At 49.4% G+C, this 23,352-nt stretch overlaps 1 protein-coding gene across 1 annotated transcript; it reads right to left on the bottom strand.

Annotated features, from left to right (window-relative positions):
• Positions 1 to 1,243: 1,243 nt before the first annotated feature.
• Positions 1,244 to 12,226, bottom strand: FAM180A (family with sequence similarity 180 member A). The gene is made up of 3 exons (XM_084788111.1): positions 11,921 to 12,226; positions 4,005 to 4,105; positions 1,244 to 2,471 (listed from the first exon to the last, which is right to left on the bottom strand). The coding sequence occupies exons 1-3, from the start codon at positions 11,994 to 11,996 to the stop codon at positions 2,127 to 2,129; spliced, it is 522 nt and encodes a 173-aa protein (XP_084644237.1). The 5' UTR covers positions 11,997 to 12,226; the 3' UTR covers positions 1,244 to 2,126.
• Positions 12,227 to 23,352: the final 11,126 nt, after the last annotated feature.

The raw sequence follows: 23,352 nt of genomic DNA, 5'->3' as shown, positions 1-23,352 counted from the left end.
AGTGGGTAGAACATTTGCTAGCCAAGCACGAAGACTTGAGTTTAAATTCCCAACACCCCATGGAAAAATAGAGATGTGGCTACAAACCGCGGTACCCCTACCACAGAGGGGCACGGGGCAGAGGCAGAGACAGAGGCAGGGGGATTGCTGGGGCTTCTGTCAGCCTGCGTAGCCCACGTTTAGTGAGAGACCCTGTCTCAAGGGAATAAAGCAGAGAGAACAAGACAACTGTCATTTTCCGCTGACTTCTGTGTACACAGGAGGGTACACTCCCCCACATGCACATATGTACATTGCACGCATGCACACATGTACACACACATACGTATACACACACGTACACACACACACACACACACACACACACACACACAGCAAGAACATGAGGAGGAGAAGGGAAAATGGAAGAAATTCAGCATTAGAAACTGGATTTTTTTTTTTTTTTTTTGATTTTTCGAGACAGGGTTTCTCTGTGTAGCCTTGGCTGTCCTGGACTCCCTTTGTAGCCCAGGCTGGCCTTGAACTCACAGAGATCCGCCTGCCTCTACCTCCCGAGTGCTGGGATTAAAGGCGTGCGCCACCACACCCAGCTAGAAACTGGATTTGGGAGCCCTGAGGAGGATGCTCAGGGTCATGGATGGTTACCGTTCTGAAAGCAGAATTTGAGGCTGAAACATCATGCTTGTTCTGATGAGAAATACCTCCTTCCTGCTTCCTAGCACTTCTGCAGACACATCACGCAGCTAGAACATGCAGGGAAGGCTCATCCTGCTGGAAGATTTTGGGAAAGTCCAAAATGCTTAAGTGGAGACTGTAGCCCAGCAGATGCCCTCGTTCAAACATCAGGCTTTCTGCTGAGTAGGTCCCGGAATCCAGCTGGAACCCAGGAGGAGAAAGAAGCCAGATGCTTGTGCTGAGGCAAAGCCATCCAGAACCTAGGGGCTTCACTCCCCACTCAGGTCATCGCCTGTGACCTCAGCAGAGTGTCAAGAAGTCTGGTTTGTTTAGGGCCACGCTGATCAAGAGTAGGTGTCAGGGCAAGTGTCTGGGCAACAATGAAACATGTACCTTAGTGACCTAGATGTGAGGGGCCAGCAGAGACGCCAAGACCCCACACAGGTTGGTGTGTGAGCTGGAGGGAAGAGTTTCTAACAGTTCGGCAGACCCACAGACACATGACCCTTCCTGCAGAACCCCACAGTTGCCGGACGACTGCCGTCATTTCACAAAGAGGGGACCTGAGAGTTGTCTGTCTCCTTTAATAGAATACCCTCAACAACTTACATATCTAACAAGGGCTGAAGACATCACACACATACCATTTAAATATCAATCAGGAGTTGTTTAATATAAATATCAAACCAACATTTTGAAAGTAAAAACTTCAGCATTTGAAAGGAAACAATCTGTCATCTGAAAGTAATATTTATTAGGAACACCCAGCTCGCTGGCAATGCTATGGTATTTTAGGACAAACATTAGGAGGGCACTATGTGCTTTAGCTTGGATTCCATGTTCAAATGACAGGGCATGAATGAGCTGCTAGCACTTCCATGGGCCCTTCTTATTTCTCCTGTCTCAGAATAACTTCAGAAAACATGAGTCAAGCCATGTAGGTCACCATACTAATTCTTCTTTATGGCTTTGGAGAAAACTCAGTACATCCTTTTTGGCTAATAGCGTACTTATTTGAATGCATCTCTGTCTTTTTTATTTTTACCATGGAACCTGCCAGAAAAATATTAATTCAACACAGGTCTCTTAGAGTCAAAGGAATCTGCCCACCAATCTCCTGCCAGGCCCAGACTCCATCCTCGGACCTTACTCTTGGGTATGCGTATATCTCAGACTTCTGCTAATTGCCAGGTAGACCAGTTGGCCTCTGGCGGCATCTTGAAAGCCCAATCTAGCGCCTTCTTTCAGTTCAGGTAACATTATCTCATGGGTCAGATATATCTGTCAGGAAGCAACAAGAGACACAAGAGTATTGAGGCTACTCATTTATCTTTGCTCTTCTGGGTGGGCCGTACATACTTCTTTGTCTCTGTAAGTGAAGTAGAGGGTGAATGTTCTGGAAGACTGTGTGTACCCATGCCCGCGTCAAGGTCCTAGCATGAGCCAGTCCCTCAGGAAGATACTCTAGGGCCTGAGGACCTCATCAAGTCATGCCTCAGGGCCTGGAAGAGGCTGATGAGGGACTGGGCCCAGATGTCCTTCTGATGCCCTTCAGACAAGGCTGTTCGATAGGCTGTGTAAGCCAGGGTCAGGGCCGTCCTTTCAAAATCTTCTTTCTTGAGGATTCCAGGGTGGTTGGCCAGGTTGGCGCTCAGCCTGCGGATATCTGGGATGCGCTTAGGGATTATTTCATTGCAGATTGAGTGGAAGTTCAGGGCCTTCCGCAGGGAGGCTAGCTCCTCATCCTTGATGGAGAGCTTCAGGTCTGGGCTGATCTCAAGTTCAGCTAGCAAGAGCTGTGGAGAAAGACAGGGATAAGCACAAGGCAGGTATTGTTAAGGACAGGGTGTGTGTGTGTGGGGGTCACTATCCATACATAGGGAGGCAGCCACAGAAAGAGCCTAGAATCCAAGGGACCTGGGACCCAGCCTTGGTCTTCCTCCTCAACTTCTCTGGGCCTCACCTTTCTTCTCTGTAAAACTGCTACATTATCTACTCCATTGAGGTATCATGAGACCTCACGCAGGACAAAAATGGGCAAATGTGACATAGTTTCTGCTATCAGCCGCACTGCCACCCTTTTGTCAGTTGATCCTATCTTCTCTTTGTCCCTCTTACCCACTGAAGATCTTCTGAAGTATAAGCTGGCCGTCCCAGATGAAATTATACCCAGAAGCTGGGAATTTAAAGAATGTGGAGAGGTTAGTGGGATACAGAGATGTCATATGCCATTGGCTTGCGAGGATAGGGGCTGTATCTGTCATCTTCATCCCTGCCCAGTGCCATGAGGAATTCAGTACATACTCCAAGAATGGAAAGATTCCATGTCCTAAGTCCCCTCCACCCTCTGCTCTCCTGTGTGTCCCATGACACTCTTTGCTGTCTTTCTGAACCATGGATTTGTGACCCCCCCCCCCATCTTTAAGGCTTGGCAGAGGCTCTGCACTGGCAGTTTGCCACCCAGGGAAGCATCTGAAAGCTCATCCTGGTTTCACTGTGTCACACATGTCAAAGCTGGAAGGGAATCTTGGGGGTCGCATTTAAACTCCACGTAACAGTTGAGATTTGGTCTCAGGGACTTTTGGCCTTGAAGTTAAAGCTCCTGGCCTGAGCTAAGTGACCCCAAGAAACTCACTCCATGCTTGAGAGGAGTGGGGTCTCAGGGAAGCAGGTGTAAACAAAGAAGAAAGCCTTCTAGAAACTTAGATGAGTCACGGGGCAGCCAGACAGCATCTGTGCACAGCAGACAAAGCCTCAGAGCCATGACTGTGCCTAGGTCCCAGGATGGCTTTGCTAGACACAGTTGAGTGATGCCTTAAGCTTTGACTTGGGACCTTCCACTCTGTGCCTGGATGGGGCGGTGGCACCCGTGGAACAAGCCTCAACTCCCATTGTGCTTGGGGTGAACTCTGAATACTGTCATTTCTGTCAGGACACATAGAAAGGGCGAGGTGGAATCCCTTGTGTTGGTGGAGGTCAGATTCTATGACCTCCAGGAATGTGTGTAGGCCATTCTTTGCTCCAGCATAGACCATTCAAGTTCATGGGCTCAGGCAGGCCACTTCTGAGAGAGAGAGAGAGAGAGAGAGAGAGAGAGAGAGAGAGACAGAGAGAGACAGAGAGACAGAGAGAGAGACAGAGAGAGACAGAGAGAGAGACAGAGAGACAGAGAGACAGAGAGAGACACAGAGAGAGACACAGAGAGAGAGACAGCGAGAGAGAGAGAGAGAGAGAGAGAGAGAGAGAGACAGAGAGAGAGAGACAGAGAGAGACAGAGAGAGACAGAGAGAGAGAGAAGACACATCTTTGATGGCCTTCCCTTTACTTACCTCATAGAGCAGTTCCACTTCCTCCAGGGAGGTCTGCAGGACTGGATTCAATGGCAGAGACAAAGACCTCTTTGGCCGATGGGCAGCAGGGAACAGTGCAGCTGAAAGGGACAAAAGACTGATCTGTGACCACCTCTCTGAAGCCAGCCCTCAAGTGTATCTTGAAGAGGCTTTAAGGGGAGGGGAGGTAGCAGATTCTCTTCTTGTGTCTCAGAAAGCTCAGAGACATGTCAGACTAGCAGCTCACCAGAAGCATCCAAGGAACTGGACCAAAAAAAAAAAAAATCTGCCTGGGCTATGTTTGCACTAGGAAATTTAGGTTAAAACAAAGCAGACGAGGCAGAATAGAAAAAGGCAAGCAAAAAAGAGTTTTTTAATCCTACAGGGGAGACCCCCAAACTGGTACAGCCAAGTGCTTAAAAACAGTCAGTATATAGCTGCTGCATTGAAGCCTTATCATCAGAGATCGAGACTTTGGCTAACTCAGCCATCTAAAGTAGAAGTTCCAAGGATCTTCAGACAGATGACAAAGGAGAGAAAGCAGGTTGTGCAACACCTTAACACTGGGCTCTAGGCAGCTGTGTGCTGGAGAGCTCAGAGCTTCCCCCAAGGGCCAGGTGATTTAACAACGTATTTACTGCACAGTGGAGGCTGCTAGAAGCTGAAGGAAGATGGGTGGATCCCTGGTAGGATGGAAGATCAAAAGTCCTAGGAACAGTTGGAGAAAACAGAAAACTATTGAACACAGGATGGTTGTGAAAAACCCCAGTTCTTCATGACTGGATCAAATAGCCCCACCCTTACCCCATGGGGTCAGCCCCTTTATGCATCAGACACCGATCCCAAGTGATGGACAAACCTGTGGATATAAAAGGTCATGACCTTTAGAAAACCAGAGAAAGAAATGTAAAAACCAGACAACTGTGATGTGGCCCTCTGATGTTGTGCAACTACACTTTCCACAGCCATTGGTGGTTACCCTGCTACTCGGTGGTGGTGTCCCCGGGCCATGAGTAAAATGTCAGATTGTGTTCACTGTGTTAAGTTATCTTTGGTGTGCTAAAGAGGTCAGGAGCCGTGTAGAGCTTTCTAGAATTGTTTCCATCAGAAATGATAAAAGGACATCTCATCCTAAAAGGACCTTCCTGAAAAGCTTGCTGTAGTAATTTCTCACTTTCCATATAAAATGGTTGGAGATAGTTTTGCTGGTGGGGAGAGGCCTTTGCAGTGGCTTGTTTGTGGCCCACTGCCACAAGTTCCTCAGGTCAAGGAGCAAGCCATTTCTGTGTGTCCGTGTGTACACAGATGTGCGTTGGTGCACTTCATTGTGGGGACACGAGGTGGAGGCCAGAGGTGGACATTCGGATGTCTTCCTCAGTCACTTCTTCGCCTTAATGTTTTGTGACAGAGTCTCTCACAGAACCTGGGCCTCCTGTTTTAGTTACATTGGCTGGCCAGCGAGCCCCAGGGTCCTGTTGTCCGTGCCCCACAGCAGCTCCGGGGTTACAGGTTCATGCTGCCATGCCTGGCTTTACTGGGGTGCTAAGAATTTGGACTCAGGTCCTCATGCTTGTACGACAAGCACCGTACCCTCTGGCCATCTCCCTGCTCTCTTTTTTTATGAGCCTTTCTTGTGTTTCTGCCCTGAAAGGATGGAGGCGGCTGACGGAGAGCAACGTCACTCTCGTAACTTTCCTCCACTAACAACTCTGTTTTTTAAACTTAGCTTTTGAGAACTTTACTATATTTACATTAGACCCTCTTCCTTTTCTCCCTCTGACTCCTCCCACGTTCCTCCCTACTCCTCCTCACGTCCGTGGTCCCTTCTCATTCTTTGATTATAAGCAATATATATATATATATATATATATATATGCATATACGTATGCATATACATGCATACACACAAATTTACAAACACAACCTGCTGAGTTCATTTAGTGCTGTTCATATGTTTAGGGTTGACCTAGTTCTTTGCGCAGGGCCTCCCAGGCAAACCCAGGGCTCCCTCATACAACTGTCCGGCTGGAGGAGCGCAGGTGTCTGAAAGATGGATGCCTCCTTCCTTTCCTTCTCCACGCCCCACGTTGGTCCATCCCTTGGCACTGCTGCACCTCATATTTCCACGGCTGCCTTGACCCTGTGCCTTGGGTAAGGGCAGAGACACGCATGCTCCTTAGGCAGAAGGAGGGTAGCTAACTTTAGGCTGACATCTCACTTAGATGTGACTCCCTTAGTCAAGACCTGGAAAAGCTGGAGGCAGCCAGTGAGAACTCGTTCTGATTCCCTGGGCAATGTCAAAGCATGGAGGAGGTTCTTCCCCCCCACCCCCCCCACCCCCCCAATGCTGATGTCCATAACGATGAAGGCTGAATCCTTCCAAAAAATGCCCACGGCTAAAACAAATGCTGGCTGCGCCTGAACGAAACAGATACGCAAGGGTTGCTTCCAAATCACTGGGTGACAGCCACCATTTCCCTAGGCATCCTTTCCGGTTCACCTCTCAGCATGCACCAACCTCTGAGGCTTTCTTGTCCATTCTGCACACTTGGTGCCTTGCTGCCTCTTGCCCTGTGCCATTGCTCCCTCTCCCCGCCCCTGCTCCTGCCCGGAAGGGCTCTCAGCATTGCCAGTTCCTGGAACAGGAAGTGAGTTTTCCTCGTTTTCCATCAGCTCTATATACTGTAAGGCTGTGAATGCTCAATGGGAGTGACGTAAAAAGAACAGCTAGATGTTAAATACAAGCAGCATCCCTGATTAACGGATGCGGCTGTGAGGCGGCATAAGCTTGGCAAGGAGAGAGTCCTGGACCACTGCTACGCTTAGCATCCTGAGAGTGGGTGCTGTGAGGATGCTGGGGAAGAAAGAAGAGGGGGGAAGAAAATGGAAACATCAGAGAATGCTAGAGAGTACCCCCACATCCCCAGGACCACTGGGTCTCAGACAGGAAGGTTGCTGGAGGCTTTGCTCAGAGTCACGGGCTTTGTGTACATTTTGCGGGGTGTAAACCCGGCGTACTTGCCTGCTTGCTTTTCTCCCTAGTGTCCTACTCCCAGCCCAATTGCTAAGCTTCTCTTTGGGGTATGACTATCCTCATGGGGGTTACTCCATGTGTCTATCCTGGGGATACCTGGGACTCATGGGTCTCCTTGCTTAAAAGTCTTTGGGACAGGCTGGCTTTGGGGATGAGGACAGAGATTGTCCCCTCCTTCCTGGGCAGATGAGTATCTATGACACATGGGATCAACCAGCGCAGAGCAAAATGATTCACTTGCTAAGATCACACCAGGTGGATCAAGCTACTTTAGAAACAGGATTCAGAAGTTTGTGACTGGTTGGTCACAGCAAGCCCTGTCCATGCCGTCTGCTAAGAGGCACCGTTGGACCTCAAGTAGAAACTACTAAAGGTTGGCATTCACCTATTAGCAATCACTCTAGAGCATCCACACGTGCCTGTCAGCAGGCCGTGTCCTTCCAAGAGCCCACAGAGAGGTAGCTGTCCACTTCCCTTTTTAGAGATGAAGATGCTTGGGGGTTAAGGACCTTCGTCCAGACCTCCCGATTAACCAGAGATAGGACTGAGAGTATAGTGCACATTGTGTAGGCCCAAAGTCCAATCTCGAAGACAGGGATGGACAACGCTTCTTTTGCCCCAAGACTGGCTGCTCTTCATTTCTGAATAACCACGGGAGAGATGTGTTTGCTATAAAATATGCCCTTAAATAAATCACACACATGTGGAGGTCAGAGGACACTTATGAGAGTCAGTTCTCTCCTTCCATAATGTAGATTCCAGGGATTGAACTCAGATCCTAAGGCTTTGGTGGCACACATCCTTTTACCCACGGAGGCATCTTACAACTCAGGCTGTCTTTTCAGGTCTGCCCAGTTGCCTGAGTTTGGAGGACAGATCACCACATTAAGTAGCATGTTTTATTTTTTATTGTTTTTATTTATTTAAGTAGCATATTTTAAAACCTCAGTCACCCCCTCACATATATCCTTAGCTGCTGCCCAGCAGTCTCTGGGTTTCCTGTCTCCTCCCATGTTCACACTTTCTCAGATAACTTCTTCCCATCTTTGGCTCCTCCCCCAGCCAGCCGTCTCCTTCTTGCCTGCTGCCTTCTGTTCTGCTGTGACCTTGCCAGTTGCATTCTCCGTGTGTGCATGAAGCCTCCGTGAAGACACAGATCTAGTGGTTCAGCCTTTTCTTCCCTCCGCTGGCTCTTACAGAGACCCACAAACACATGACTGTGTCTCTCATGTGTCTCCACTGCCCCTACCCCCACAAGTTTTTTCTCCCTTGCCTGCTTGTGAAGCTTGGTTCTTCTCAGAGTGCTTTCCAAAACCTTCCTCTCTGCCAGAGAGGGATGCTATCACCATTTAAAGTTCCCAGCCTGGCATTATGGCCTTAGCTATGAAGAAGTGCTGACTTTGGTCCATGCCACGGCCTCGCCTTATCTCTGTGGAGTCCCTGCTCCAGCTCAGAGCCACCTGCTTCTCCTTTATCTTAGCCTAGGCACTTGCTATTTCCTCAAGCTTTAGTCCGCGCAGACTCTGGTCTAGAGTGCAGCCAGAGGCAGCACCTGAGGAAGACGCTGGCTCAGGGTGGAGTTTGACCTCTGACTTCTCATGATCCCTGCTCGAAACTGTCTTCTGTCTTCCTGCTCCCACTCCTGTGTGTGGAGGCTGCCGGTAAAGCGCACTCAGCCAGGTATGACACGTGCACCGGAGAGCTTGCCTGAGTGGAGACCGGCTGCTGGCCACAGTGAGCCGAAGTGCCTCACCCCTGCGAACGAATCCTTGAAGCAAGGCTGGGTGTGGAAGGGAAATGGTTTTGCTTACAAAAGAGCTGCCAGACTCTGATGTCGTCCACTTATTGGCTCCCAAGACAGCCTTTTTGGAAAGTTGGTGCTGTCTGGGGAAGTCACAATCCCAGCCTCTCTACCAGCTTTCTGTGGGGCAGCGTTGCTGAGGAGGGATCTTGACTAGAAAGTGCCGCAGCACTTGCCTCAGCAGGGGCACGGAGATGAGCGGGCTAGTGGGGATAGTCTCAGGTGGACGTGGGGCCAGATCCAGCAAGCCCTCTAACGGTGTGATTCTGGGTGTGTCTCTTCTTGCCCCAACCCTCTACTTTCCTCACCCACGCATGGCTATCTGCATGGGGTGTTAGACAATGTGGCAGAGATCAGCATCAACTCTGACAGACCATCCGAGAGCGAAGACAAAACACAGCTCTAAGACACACACCTGAAAGTGAGGCTCCACTAACCCTCAGGGCTGTTTTCTTTGCTAAATTGCTTCATAACTAATTACTTTAAGGGGGCGGCGTGAGGGCCCAGCAGGTAAGGTACTTGCTATCAAGCCTGACTTGGAAAGTGAGAAGTGACTCCTACAGGTTGTCCTTGCCCTCCACAAGTGATACACATGTGTCCATGCACATGGATATATAAATAAATAAAAAATATGTATATATACAAATAAGAAAATAGAGATAATTTATATGTACTTAGTAACAACCTAGTTATGATTATAGGTTATTATGTACACAGTTTTTAGCTTTTTTAAAGTCAGGTAAGTCCTGTCCCCTCAAGTGCTGCTCCGACAAGATGCGGGGCATTCGAGGACATGGAGTGTGTGTGTGTGGGTCAGTATCCTCAGGTTGGCCCCGCTAGCCGCAGTAACCGCAGGCGAGTCATTGAGGCTTCGTCCTGCTGGCAGGGTGGGGCTGGGCAGTCCTGGATCTTGTGTGGAGTTTCCACCCTGGGAGGAATCCTAGAGAGCACTTCTGAGGGAGGGGCTGGGAGAAGGGGAAGAAGAAGGCTGCCCGGCAGCGGGTGGACTCTGCGGGGTTTCTTTCCGTATAGAGGAGTGTGTGTGTGTGTGTGTGTGTGTGTGTGTGTGTGTGTGTGTGTGTGTGTGTGTGTGTATGCCATAGAGCAACCTTGAGCATGTAACCCTCAGGGTTAGGCTGGTGGGCAGTGAGCCATGGGATTCAGCCTCCTCAGTGCTAGGACTACAAACATAGGCTGCCATACCTAGCTCTCTTTCTCTCTCTCTCTTTCTCTCTTTCTTTCTTAACATGGGATCTGGGGTAGCTCAAGTCCTCGTGCTTGCATTGCGCTCTATCAACTGGGGCAACCTAAATGCAACAAGAATGGTGTCCTTTTGTAATTAGAAAAAAAAATATTTAAGACAAAGAAAAAATAAAGCCCAACTAACTACACATTGAGATTCTCAGCTTTTCATTAATAAAGAATGGGGTTTCTTTTTAGTGATAAGTAGCCACTAATGCGTGCGCGTGCGCACGCACACACACACACACACACACACACACACACACACACACGTTTCATCATTTTTGAAGCGTATTTTTGAATCTGACCCTCATATCAGCCCTGTGAGGGCAAGTTTTGTGACCGTTAAGATGCTTCCTGCTCACAACACCCAGAGAAACTAGGAGCCTGCCAGAGGCCACACAGCTGGCTCTTTAGAGGAAGAACTGAGGGAGAGCTGGACTCTCCAATCCCTTGCAGGAGCATGTATGACCCTTGTCACACGTCCAGTGGTCTCTTGGCTTCCTGACAGCCACTGCCTTAAAAAAGAGTTGATGCCTCTGTGTCCTTTAGCAAATTAAGTTGTGCTCCCAGTGTGACAAGACTAAGTGACAGAATCTAGTTCTAAGACCTTTCTGCTTTCTACCCCCAAGTGCTGCCCTTAAAGACAGGTGATGAGCAGACAGGTGTGTGTGTGTGTGTGTGTGTGTGTGTGTGTGTGTGTGTGTGTGTGTGTGTGTACGTGCGCGAGTGCCTGCGTGTGACAAAAGTTTGTGTCATTTGCATCTCAGAAACACGTCCTGCCTCTATTCAGGACCTGGCCAGTCCCTAGCATCAGGCTTAAGCACAGAGAGGATAAAATAAAGGACACGTGCCTTGGCCCTCTCTCTCCCGTTGCGGCAACTTCCTTCTCTGCTGCTCAGGTGGCTCTTCCTCTGACATTGTCTCTGAGAAGGATGGGCACACGCATGTCACCATGTCCCATACCCATTCCTTTAGGGGTCTCAAGAAAGAGCTTCTGGGTTGACTTGAGGGAACACTGTTTCCCCAGGTCTTTCTGGGAGCGCGAACTCAACTGGATTCAGGCTGTGGAAAGATTTCTCTTCAGACTGGCATGGTGTGGGCAGCACTCCCAGCCCATTACTTCCTGGTAGCGATAAACCAGCTGGCTTGATACATTCCCAGTGGCTGCCAAGCACAGCCAGACCCTCAGTAAAGATGCCACCCCTGATCTGAGAAGTGACCTTCTGAGAGAGAAGATGTCAGAGCGAGAGAAAAACTTTTGCACGTACTCTCTTCTTTCCATGGTGGCTTGGTGGAAGTGGCAGGGGCCAAGCACACTGGATGGATGCCCCTAGTGACTGTCATCTTTTTTTTCCCCCTGCCTGCCACCACCACAGCTCTATCTGACTGAAAAAAAAAATGCATCCACAGCAGCCTGGAGACCTCATTCTTGACCGGCATGGCCAAGAGCTTTCTGCTTTAGTCCCCCCGGGGTTCAGCCTCCTGCATCTCAGTGCCCACCACAGAGCTTGACCCCTCCTCTCAGCGGGGTCTGCCCCAGCAGCAGCAGCCAGCATGGATCTGAAAATACTCTGTATCCATCCTTGGAAACAGTTAAGAGTTCTTTCTGGCTCACCATCAGGAGCAACCCTATAGGCTTTCAACCTCCATCAGACTCTCCACATCACTGCTTTGATGTTTCTCCCATGTCATTTTCTATCATCTTTCACTAAGAGGGAGCATGCCAGGAGGGCACAGGGCACTAGCAAAGCGGACACAGGGCGGTTAATTCCTTCCTCCCTCTGACTCCACTCTGTATCCACAACTCTATTCAAGAAAGATGAATGAGCAACTCACCCCTGTTCCACCTGCGCGACACAGTGGCCTGGGTACTGGAGAAAAGCAGCAGAGCCATCAGAGCCTTCCAGGGCATCTTCCAGAAAGGAGGACAATTGACCTTCTATCCCCGTGGGACCCCAGGAGCTGCAGGTGGGCCCTGCGTTCTTCTCTGTTGGATGACAGAGTTCTTACTGCCCTTTCTTGTCTGGGAGGGCAGCAAGGGCCTCTCCCTGACTCCACAGGGTGGAGGCGGATGCTGCCTCGTGGGTGGGACAGAAGTTGGTACCTCTCTTAACCTAACTCTCTCTGGGATTGGGGGACCGGGCTTCCACACAGAGGCTCTGTTTTTGAGCACATCTGGAGTGACTCACGGGGCATGTGATCTCTCTGGCAGTGGGCTGGATAAATATAATTTCTGTACTTGAGTTCCATGTGTTGGATGCGCCCACTGGAATTTTTCTTTAGCAAACAGACCCGCGGAACTTGTTAGAGAGCCCGGCGAGAAGTTGGCTGCTTTCCCCATCCACACAATACTTCAGAGCCAGGACCGAGGCCTGGAGGAAGCGCTGGGAGGTTGCCTGGCAGACAGCGGGGCTGCTGTGGACAGAGTTGCCTGTAGGACAGCACAGTCATTGTAGCACTGGGTGGAGTGACTCTGCTACCCTTCCCCGGAGCTAGACGGGTGGATCTTGGGGTCTGGTTCTGTTCCTTGGTTCTGGGTAGGTAGGGAGTTGGCAAGGTTGTGAGGAGCACAGACAGACAGGTGGCATAGAGAATAGGGAGTGCCTTGTGAACCTATCCGGATGGTAGCCCAGGAGGCCTAGGGATGAGCTCCCACTCATGCCCGTGAAATTTGTATTAGGTGCTTTCCATTGCTATAGCAAAATCCCTGTGGTTAGATAGCTTGTGAAGAAAAGAAGTCCGTTTAGCTCATTCTTCTAGGGGGCCGAGAGCATGATGCTGGCTCCTGCACTGTTCTGGTTAGGATCTGATGGCAGAAGACACCCCAATAAAGGAGGTTTGTGTGGATGAGATTTCACTGTGATCCAGGAAGTCTTGGGGGTGTGTGTGCCAGGATTTCTCTATTTGCCAAAACCTTTCATGGTAACTAACCAGGGTCCCTGGAGGGAGTTACATTCATCCAAGGACAATGCCCCCCACGACTTAGTTACTTTGCATCCTCCCCCCACCCCCACTTCCCATCTTGAAAGTTCTACTTCTTTTGAGCCCGACTACACCGGGGACCAAGCTTACAAAATGACCCTTGAGGCCGTTGAACCTTACTGCACTATACCCAGATCCAGGGACCAAATCCCTTGTACTTCTTCCAAATTGGAAGTATCTTCCCACCACTATTTAAAAAGTACTGGGGAGGTGGCTCAGTTGGTAAGGTGCTTGCCAGGTAAGGTAAGCATGAGGACCTGGGTCCGATCCCGGCACTCATGCATAGAGTACACGCTTGTAATCTTGTCTGGAGAGGCAGAGCTAGGAGGGTCCCTGGGCTCGCTGACCAGCCAGGCTCCCTGAATTAGTAAGCTCCAGGTTGGCTGTCTCAAAAAATAAGGTGGAGAGTAATTAAGGAACATGCCTGACATTGACCTCATATGCACACACATGTGCATGCTCACTTGCTTCCCAAACATGTACAGGCGTGTGCACACATGAAAGTGCTGCTGTAGACATACTATCTACATAATAAATTGTGTGCCATTTCTTTACCTTGTCTGGCCTCCAGAGGAGATAACAAAAGCGTGAAGAACTTCGAAGGATCCCTGGAGAGGACACCATGGACAATGGCCCTCGGGTATTTGGTGTGTTTCAGGTTCTGTGCTAGACTTATCCCCTGTGCTAACTGGTCAGTGCTTACAACAAGCGATGAGGTCAGCATGGAGCAGCACCCTTTGCAGACATACGGGTTGCAGATTTAATTACAAATTCTAGCAGCTAAATCCAATTCTTCTTATTATTTAATTTACTATATCTGAAGTATCGCTTCTACATATAATCAATACAGCATTAACAAGGCATCACACACATGCACACATATACACCCACACACACATTATACACAATCTCTGAAGTTTTACATGTGTCCCACATCATATACTTTCATTTCTTCTTTTTGCCGGGGGTGGGGGTGGGGAGGTTGTATGAAGGTATTTAATAGCTAGCTGTGGTGGCATATACCTTTAATCCCAGCACTCAGGAGGCAGAGGCAGGTGGATCGCTGTGAGTTCCAGGCCAGCCTGGTCTACAAAATGAGTCCAGGACAGCCAAGGCTACACAGAGAAACCCTGTCTCAAAAAAAGAAAGTATTTAATAGTTGATAAAATATTAAAAGACTAATTCCATTAATAGACATTTTCAATGCTTTGTTCTTTCCACCCTTCTTTACCCCTGAGTATTCTGGGAAAACACACACACACACACACACACACACACACACACACACACACACACACACATACACACACACACACACACACACACCATACCAATCTACCCTTCCAATCCTTAATGTAAGTGGGAAGTGGTTCTGTTGTGTTTCTAGTTATTCAGAAATTTCAAATTAAAGCTTAAAAATAAAGGCATCCAGACTCATGTCACTGTGAAGCTTTGTAGGCACATAATTTTCTTATGGACAGGAAGCAAGTGAAGACCCTAGCCATGCCCTGTTCGAAGGAGAGCACATTTCCCACGTGAGAGCCATGTGCTGTTTGAGTGCTATGTAGCCGTGCTGCCGCCTTCAGATGTGTCACTGTTTCAGATATCAGTTTCAAGAACCATTTGGTTCTAATTAATAAACACCTTGCCTTTTCTTGGTTAAATTAGAAACCGAAGCCAAAAGTCTCCTGTGAGGGCCACACTCCTAGAAGGGTGGTGGTGAGAGCTGTGTGCAGTCAGGGACATGTGATTCTGTCTTCAATGGGGATCAGCCAGACTGAATCCTCTGTAGTGCGAGGTGACCAGTGACCACTGACTTGGGCCATGCAGGCCCGGAAGCCAGGCAGGGCTCTGGGGGCCTGGCTGCCTGCTCTGGTTACTAGCTGTGAGATGTTGGTGTAGTCCCCAGCCGCCTTTGCCTCCACTGCCCCCTCTCCAGAATGATGGGGAGACTAGGGGGTGCCTTTCTGAGAACCGCTATTAGGAATCGATGAACTAAAGTGTGCGAGTTCTGAGTCTATGCATTCAGTGCACAGGTACTACGTACACGTTAAGAAACAGCATTGGAGGGGCCAAGGAGTCTGCATGAGGTCACCCTGTTAGGGGAGCTGGGGTTTCAGATGGAGCCTGCGTCTGCTTCTGCATGCAAAATTACTCCTCTGGTCTGCCGCACAGCCTTTTGTTTTGAGAACCTTAAGTGGAGTGTTGGTTAACCAATTCTCAGGAACTGGGGAGAAGCCCTGGCTTGCTTGCCAATTTCTCTGGTGAAAATACTCCCACCAGGATGGATCTGAAGTTACCCAACAGCTTAAAAGGAAGCTTGCAAGTTTCTGAGACATTAACCATGCCCTCTTGGGCACCCGGTACCAGCTGGCCCAGCGCACAGTTGCATTATATGAGGTCAATTCTCCTGTCCCTGATCCTAGCCAGCTCCTGCTATCATGTTTTCTCATAGAAAAACCTCATAGAAACCTGCAAGGATTAATCCCAGCACTTGGGAGGCAGAGGCAGGTGGATCGCTGTGAGTTCGAGGCCAGCCTGGTCTACACAATGACTCCAGGACAGCCAAGGCTAAAACAGAGAAACCCTGTCTCGAAAAACAAAAACAAACAAACAAAACAAACAAACAAAAACAAAAAACAAAAAACAAAAACCCCAACCCAAACCAAAACAAAAAACCCTGCAAGGATTGTCCCCAGGACCTCTATGGGACAGGGCTCCCTAGGGTGTTTGCTGATTGGCGCTGAAGTGGAGTGACGTTAGGCTTTCCTCTTCTCTTGTGGTCCCTCTCCAGACTCTTGCCTCCTAATGTCCTGACCCACGTGGCAGCCCAAAGGCAAGTGAGCTTGGTGATGTGGTCCACAGAAGTCAGCCGCTGGGATACAGGGAGGCATGGCCAAGGGAAGGATGACGGGCAAGGTGGATAGGCCCATCCGGTGTGTAGGGAAAGTGTTGAATGAATGCGCGCAGGTGAATGAAGAAAGGAGTCAGGTTTTGAACAGTGAGGATGCCTGTGCCAGTTTCCTGCCTTCTCTTCTGGCGTGGTACCCAGAGCCTGAGTTGACCAACTTGTTCCTCTTTGTCTACCTTTGGTCTGGATTCTATTTTAAATCCATATGTGAGGTGATATGGTACAAAACAGAAGCACAGCCGAAGTTACAGAGTGCCAGCCTCCGATGCAGAGGAGTCATCCAACCCTCTAGGACTGCCATCATCAATGGCTCAGTAACACATGTAGGCTTGCATCATCCATGCCAGAATGTCCTCCCGCTGTGGCCTTGTGCACAGAGTACTCTGTACCAGGTGTAGGAGTCCTTTGGGCAGTTCAGCTCCCGTGTCTATGTGAGGCTAGAACGGTTAGTTATTGCTGGAAGCTCTGCTTGCCAGAGCAGTGTGTCACGGGGAGTAAGGGTTCCAATGGGTGGGTGGGCTGAGCTTGGTGGACCAGATCAGCCAACTTCGTGGGGCCCACACAGTGCATGCTGGGATCTGTTCCTTGCATGCCAAACTGTGAAGATGAACTGTGTAAGCTCCAGTTCCTTAGAAAATTTGTGACTTAGAACTCAAGAAATATAATCTCCCTCCCTCCCTCCCTCCTTCCCTCCCTCCCTCCCTCCCTCCCTCTTTCTCTCTCTCTCTCTCTCTCTCTCTCTCTCTCTCTCTCTCTCTCTCTCTCTCTGTGTGTGTGTGTGTGTGTGAGAGAGAGAGAGAGAGAGAGAGAGAGAGAGAGAGAGAGAGTGAGTTGTGTGTGTGTGTGTGTGTGTGTGTGTCTGTGTGTGTTTGTGTGTGTGTGTGTGTGTGTGTCTGTGTGTCTGTGTGTCTTGGAGGTCAGATGGAAAGTGGGAGTGGGTATGATACCAGAAAGAAAATTCTAGAATTGATGCTGGGGGCAGTATCTTACTTGCTCACTGGCTGCGTTGCATACAAGGAACAGACACGTGGAGCCATTTGGAGCCAGTGCTTAGTGTCTTTCCTATTTTCTCCCCTGAGCTCTGGCCTAGAAGAGATTTGAAGACAGGTAGTGAACATTTGCTGTGACTTTCAGTAAGTAGATGGGCAGCCATGCTCGGACCCAGTGGGTAGCACAGTCTGGGAACAAGAGAGAGCTCTGGGAGGAGTTGAGTCTCCCTGCTCCCAGCAGGCTTGGGAGAGGGTGAGTTATGTAAGGAATTTCCTGCTTTGAATCGCCATGCCAATAACTACAGCTCAGCAGGTTCGTCTCCTGGCCACTGTCCGTGGGTTTCCAAAATCACCTCAGACACAACTCACATTTGTCTTTACCGGTCAAATCCAGCCCAGCACCAGTTCATTTCTGAATCTGATTTGGGGTAAGAAAATAACAATTGATTTATTTTCATCCACAATCAAAGTGGAAGAAAAGCTTCCTTTTCTTTCTTCGCAATTTGTAAACTGTGGGGGAAGAATTTGTCTTGAAAGAACAAGAGGTGGGCGGAGGGGTGGGAGAGGTCGGAAGAGCCCCCTGACCTTCCCAGGAAGGCTTTAGAGAGCTGGCAGGCAGGACTGATGTGGGGTGACACTGTCTGCCTGGTGACCGTGTTGTGGCTTTCGTGTGCTGAGGGCGAGGGCAGCTTAGGGAAAGGACAGTTACAGACCAGGAGTAGTTCTGCCTGTTGTCTGGCTGGGAGCCCTGAGCTCAGGCACTTCCATGGCTCCTCAGCATCCTAGTGAGCCATTTCCTTCCTGGCTCCTCAGCATCCCAGTGACCCTTGACCTTAGTAAAGCCAAGTGGGTGGAATGTCGCCTTGACTCCACACAGGGCACTAGGGGAAACAGTGCCCTGGGTCAGCTGAGGTCCCCAGAAGACTCTTCCAGGTATGTGTGGAGAAACAACAGTCCCTAAAGTGGGATAAGAAACCTAAAAGGCTGAGCAAAAGCCTTTTACAAGCCACACTGGCATCTCATTGTTCCCCGTTCTTTTCTCCTGCGCCCACAAAAGACAGAGATTAACAGGGAGCAGGGACTAGCTACCACAGGAGGAGAGGAGAGGGGAGAGCAAGGTTGTGCCCAGAGGGAACGGGTGCCTCCTGTGACCTGTGCATGGTGTTTTGGTTGCAGTCTGAGAACCCCAGGAGGTCTTTTAGTTACTGCTCTGCTCTTGAAGCCTTGGCCAAATGCCTGACAAGCAGCACCTTAAGACAGGAAGGGCATGGCTTGGCTTATGATGGTGGGGAAGGCATGGTGCCAGCGCCGCATCTGAAGTCAAGAAGCAGAGGCGAATACTGGCCTTATCCATTGCTTCCCTTTTTAGATTTATTTATTTTATACTTGTGAGTGTTTGTCAGCACACACACACACACACACACACACACACACACACACACACACACACTCATGCATGCACGCACACCATGCTAGTGCCTGGTATCCAGGGAGGCCATGAGATTCCTTAGAGCTGGAGTTACAGATGGCTGTGACCCAGCACGGGGATAGGGATGCTGGGAATCAAACCTGGGTCATCCACAAGAGTAGCAAGCGCTTTCAACCACTGAGCCATCTCTCTAGACATGCCTCCTCCCCTGTTTGTATTCCCTAATCCACGGAACGGTTCCACTCACAGTTAGGATGAGTCCCCGTATCTCCGCGAACGTAACCTAGATAATCCCTTACAGACAGACCCAAAGGCTTTGTCTCTTTGGTATTTCTAGATCCTACCAAGCCAACAGTTTACATGGATCATGGATCTTCTCTGTAGGTGCCTATGTAAGATGCTAGGTCCCACAAACGCAGTAATTCAGTGCTTATAGCTTAGTAGATCCTCATAGATTATGTCTTCAGCCAAGTGATTTTTAAAAATTAATTAATTCATTTGTTCACTTTACATCCTGATCGTAGTAGCGCCTTCCCTCCTCTACTCCTGATCCCTCCCTCCCTCCCTCTTCCTCTTTCCCCACCCCTATTCCTCAGAAAAGGGGAGCACCAGTGATTTTGTTTTTCAAATGTGTGTATCATTCAAATGATTGCTCGCTGTTTCCTTTGCGTGTTTGGGGATGCCACCCTCTGTGATAGCGTGAGGTTGTATGTGCACTTAGGTTCGGCAGGTAGAGGCAGGATTAGAAAACCATTTATATCTGGATAAGTGCAAGGTAGGATGCAGTGCAGTGTGCCTGGTGGAAGAGTTTGGAGGGAGGCCAGGTCCCTGGCTCCACGGTACGCTCTGCTCTTCCTACACATCCCCAGGAGAAACTGCTACTGATTTTCGTGGAGGCAAGAGAGTAGTAACTCAAGCCATTTTCTGGTACTAACACCGGAATACCTGAAGTTGGGTAACTTACAATGAAAAGAAATAGATTTTGGTTTGGGATTCTGGGAGTTTAAGCGCATGGCACGGGTTCTAATAAGAGCTTCACTGTGATCTGGATGGCGGTGGCGCACACTTTTAATCCCAGCTCTCAGGAGGCAGAGGCAGGCGGATGGATCCCCATGAATTAGAGGCCAGCCTGGTCGAGAGAGAGAGAGAGAGAGAGAGAGAGAGAGAGAGCCCTTCACTGGGAGAAGATAGAAAAGGTGGAGGGGCTAGAGAGAGGGAGGACGAGAGATGGGGCCTCAGTCTTGCTTTATAACAAGCCAATCCAGTCTTGAGAGATTGACAGCATTTCCAGGAAAAAGGCATTAATTCCTCCTGAGACCCCAGTCCTCTCCCAGCTGTCCCTGTGCCCCTCACTGCTGGGCCTGCCTCTGTGCTACAGTGAAGTCAGCATGTGTTTTGATGGGACAAACCAGAGCAGAAGGTGGTTTTTGACTCTGCTCCTGATGGAGGGGAGAAGAGCGTTTCGTTCCCCCACACCCCTACCCCCCTACCCCCCATCCCCCCTTGGCTGGGGAATAAATGTCCTCCGAAGAGCCAAGAGTTTGTGATGTTTCCTATATTTGAGTAAAATCCCTGGTCCTCACTGGTGAGTCTTCAGGTGCATAGGTCACATCCCTGCTGGAGATAACCACCCCCTGTGTTTATTATAGATAAATGCATCCGTAGTGCTTGCAGCTCAAGCAGGCACAGACCAGCCGCTGCCGGGCAGAAAAGAGATGACCTTAGAGGGTTTCATTAGCGGCTGGAAAGATCATCTGGGGGTATCTACAACTTCTTCCTGACTCACTTCTTTGGAGACCTTTGGAGGATGACTTGATTAGCTTTTGTTTGGAGAGGAATTAAAGCAGGATAAGTTAACATGGTCATCGACAACAGCAAGGTCCCCACCCAACTCTTATCTTTAGGATAAATAGCCATAAAAGCCAAAACCTAAAAACAACCCAGATATCCCCGATAAGAGGGTGGCCACACGTAATAGAGTGCATTTATATACTGTAACATTGTCCCGCACTAGAAGGAGCAAAATGTCACCACAGCACACATCACACAAAGTAGATTAGACAAAAGAATGTGAGATTGCCGATGTGAGTAGATAACACTAAGATCATGATAGAAATAAAAAAAAGATATTTATGGAGAGGGGGATAAGGGGGCTTTCTAGGGTGGTAGTGATTTGTATGTTGATCTGCATGCACACTGCACAAGTGTACACACACGTGAAATCCTCTGAGCTGCACACTTGCAATCGCTGTACAGGTGCTGATCCATCGGCAGTTCAGAGTGCTTCTAGGTCATGTGCACAGATACATGCATAGAGACATAGACACGTACACTTAATTTAAAAATAAGCCTTAAGAGAGATTTCCATATATTCCTGGATGTAAACCATCCTGTCCTCTCTCCAAACAAAACCAGACAGCGAATGCATGATATGTGTCCAGCTGACTCGGGGACATTTATTGCCCGTGGTTTCCGTGGAGCAAATCTGATAGTGACAGTGACAAAGCCCTCTAGTCTAGCCGCTGAAGTAACTTGGGTATGCTACTGTCTGGAGTTTAGCTTTTTTTCTTGGTCAAAAAGGAATAAAGAGGGCTTATTTTTCATGGCTTTCAGGCCGCTACCTCAAATGGCTCTGGGGTGGTAGTGGAGAAGACACAGAGGTGTTCCAGTTGCAGACCTGCATAGGCGTCTGTGGGGACAGTGAGTCTAGTGACACTGGAACCAAGGTATCTGCCAAAGCCAGCCTTGTCCTTGCTGCTTTTTTCCTCCTTCTCTGGTGACAGCTAATCCTGCCCTGAGGCAACCTTACCTTCCGGGAGCCTCTGGATGCCGCCACACTACCCCACCCCCAAAACCCCCACCCCCGCCCCCCATCCCAGTCCTCGGTTCCTTTCCGTCTTAAAACTGCTCTTGTCTTCCAGCCTCCAGCCCTGACAGGCTCTTTCTGTTTGGCGGGTAAGCTTAAAAAAACCTGAGAAGGAGAACCGGAGAAGGTGTCTGATTCACACACCCTCACAGTCTGAAATATGTGGCTAAGAAGATAGTGTGCCTTGTCTTCACCCAGATGGCAGGAGGTCCCTTTTGAGGCTGCCCACAGACACCTAGAGACACTACCCCTCCAGGGCCCACGCTAGCTCGCTCGCTCGCTCGCACACCCTGGGCTGGCTCTTCCCACCGCCCCAGAGTTGCCTCAGATCCCCCGAAGGGAATGAAGTTTGTGGTTGACTCCATCGCTGTAGCAGCAGCGGGGTAAATTTCCACTGTGCCCCATTCACTCCAACGTTTTCTTAAGACCCGAGGAGGCCAGTTAAATGGCTCCTGGGTATTGATGGGCAAGCTTAAGTGATACAACAGCCTAAGCCAGAGTGTTCAGGCTTCCTTCTCGATTTATGCTCGATAGCAGCACAGGAAGCCAGTTTATCTCCCTGACCTGAAGAGAGCAGAGCCCCTGGCCCCCAGCATTTTCCTGTTGGGAGCAGAGTTCAGTGGAAGCACAAATACGGGTCCGATAAACCGTAGGCTCTCGGACTGGGAGGGATTTAGAGCTCAGCGATCTGAACGCTGTTCCACAGATGAAGAGGTTAAAGCTGTGGAGGCAAAGCAACGGGGCTGAAGGGCAGTAGCCAGACAGTGTTGGCGTGGGAACAGAACTGAAATGATTGAAGGGTCCCAGAGCTGGGAGCTGGCCAAATCAAACTGACCATATCTCTGGGCATCCCATGAGCTGAGAGGGTCTCAGTCTGTCACCACTGACATTTTGGGTTGAATGATCTCTCACCGTGGGGGCTGATGCAGGCAGTGTGTGTGTGTGTGTGTGTGTGTGTGTGTGTGTGTGTGTGTGTGTGTGTTTAGGTGTGCTCCTGGCCTCTAGATACTAGTAAGAGCCCCCATCTGTGACAAAGATATCTCTAGACATGACTACTGTCCTCTGGGAGCAAAGTCTGCCCTGGTTTAGACACAGCTTTCCTTTACCTCAATGAGCTTCAACATGTGCTGTGACAGTCTTATTGTCTGTAGGTCTGTCTTGTGTTTCAGTCTGTAATTCTTTTTTTTGTTTTTGTTTTTGTTTTTGTTTTTTGAGACAGAGTCTCTCTGTGTAACCTTGGCCGTCCTGGACTCACTTTGTAGACCAGGCTGGCCTCGAACTCACAGCGATCCGCCTACCTCTGCCTCCCGAGTGCTGGGATTAAAGGCGTGCGCCACCACGCCCGGCCAGTCTGTAATTCTTTGAGTGGAGAGGTGGCTCTTTATTGAGCCTTCTATTTCTCATCCTGCATATTTGGCATGTGAGAAATGCAACGAAGGGCTTTGAACAAACGGACGAATGGGCAGGTCGGGAGCCTCTGTGGGATGACCTTTCGTGTGCTGGCTACCTGCTACTGTATTAAGCATCAGGCTGGCATCCTCTGGCAGAAGGGAGTAGGAGAATGGCCTTTGTGACCTTCTCTCTGAAGATGGTTGAGGTCCTGACCCTCTGCTGCACCATCCACTATCTCAGTCACACAGACGGCTCCTCTCGGCTCCCCTCTGCACACTGCAGGCTTAGTTACGTGACTTCATTTCGTCTTTGTGAAACAATGGGGATAGATAATACACAGAAGAGCATCTTCTCACTGGGGAATACGACCAACATTTGAGAACATTAGCCCTCCGAGAACAAAGCACCCAAGGAAAGTGACAAGAAGCAGGAGAGCCGCGGGAGAATATTTGTCACAGTCTGTTAGCACTGGAAAAAAAGTCACAGGTAAAATAGAAAAGGAAACATGTCTACTTTCTTCTTCTTTTGGGTTTTCATGACAGGGTTTCTCTGTGTAGCCTTGGCTGTCCTGGACTCGCTTTGTAGACCAGGCTGGCCTCAAACTCACAGAGATCCTCCTGCCTCTGCCTTCCCCGAGTACTGAAATTACAGGTGTGTGCCACCTCGCCTGGCTGATTGCATTTTTCTTAATCCCAGAAA

Source organism: Acomys minous, assembly GCF_964271855.1.
Source record: "Acomys minous genome assembly, chromosome: 6".
Classification (NCBI taxonomy): domain Eukaryota; kingdom Metazoa; phylum Chordata; class Mammalia; order Rodentia; family Muridae; genus Acomys; species Acomys minous.
Note: the sequence above shows the minus strand (reverse complement) of the source record. Positions and strands in the feature narration are given on the sequence as shown.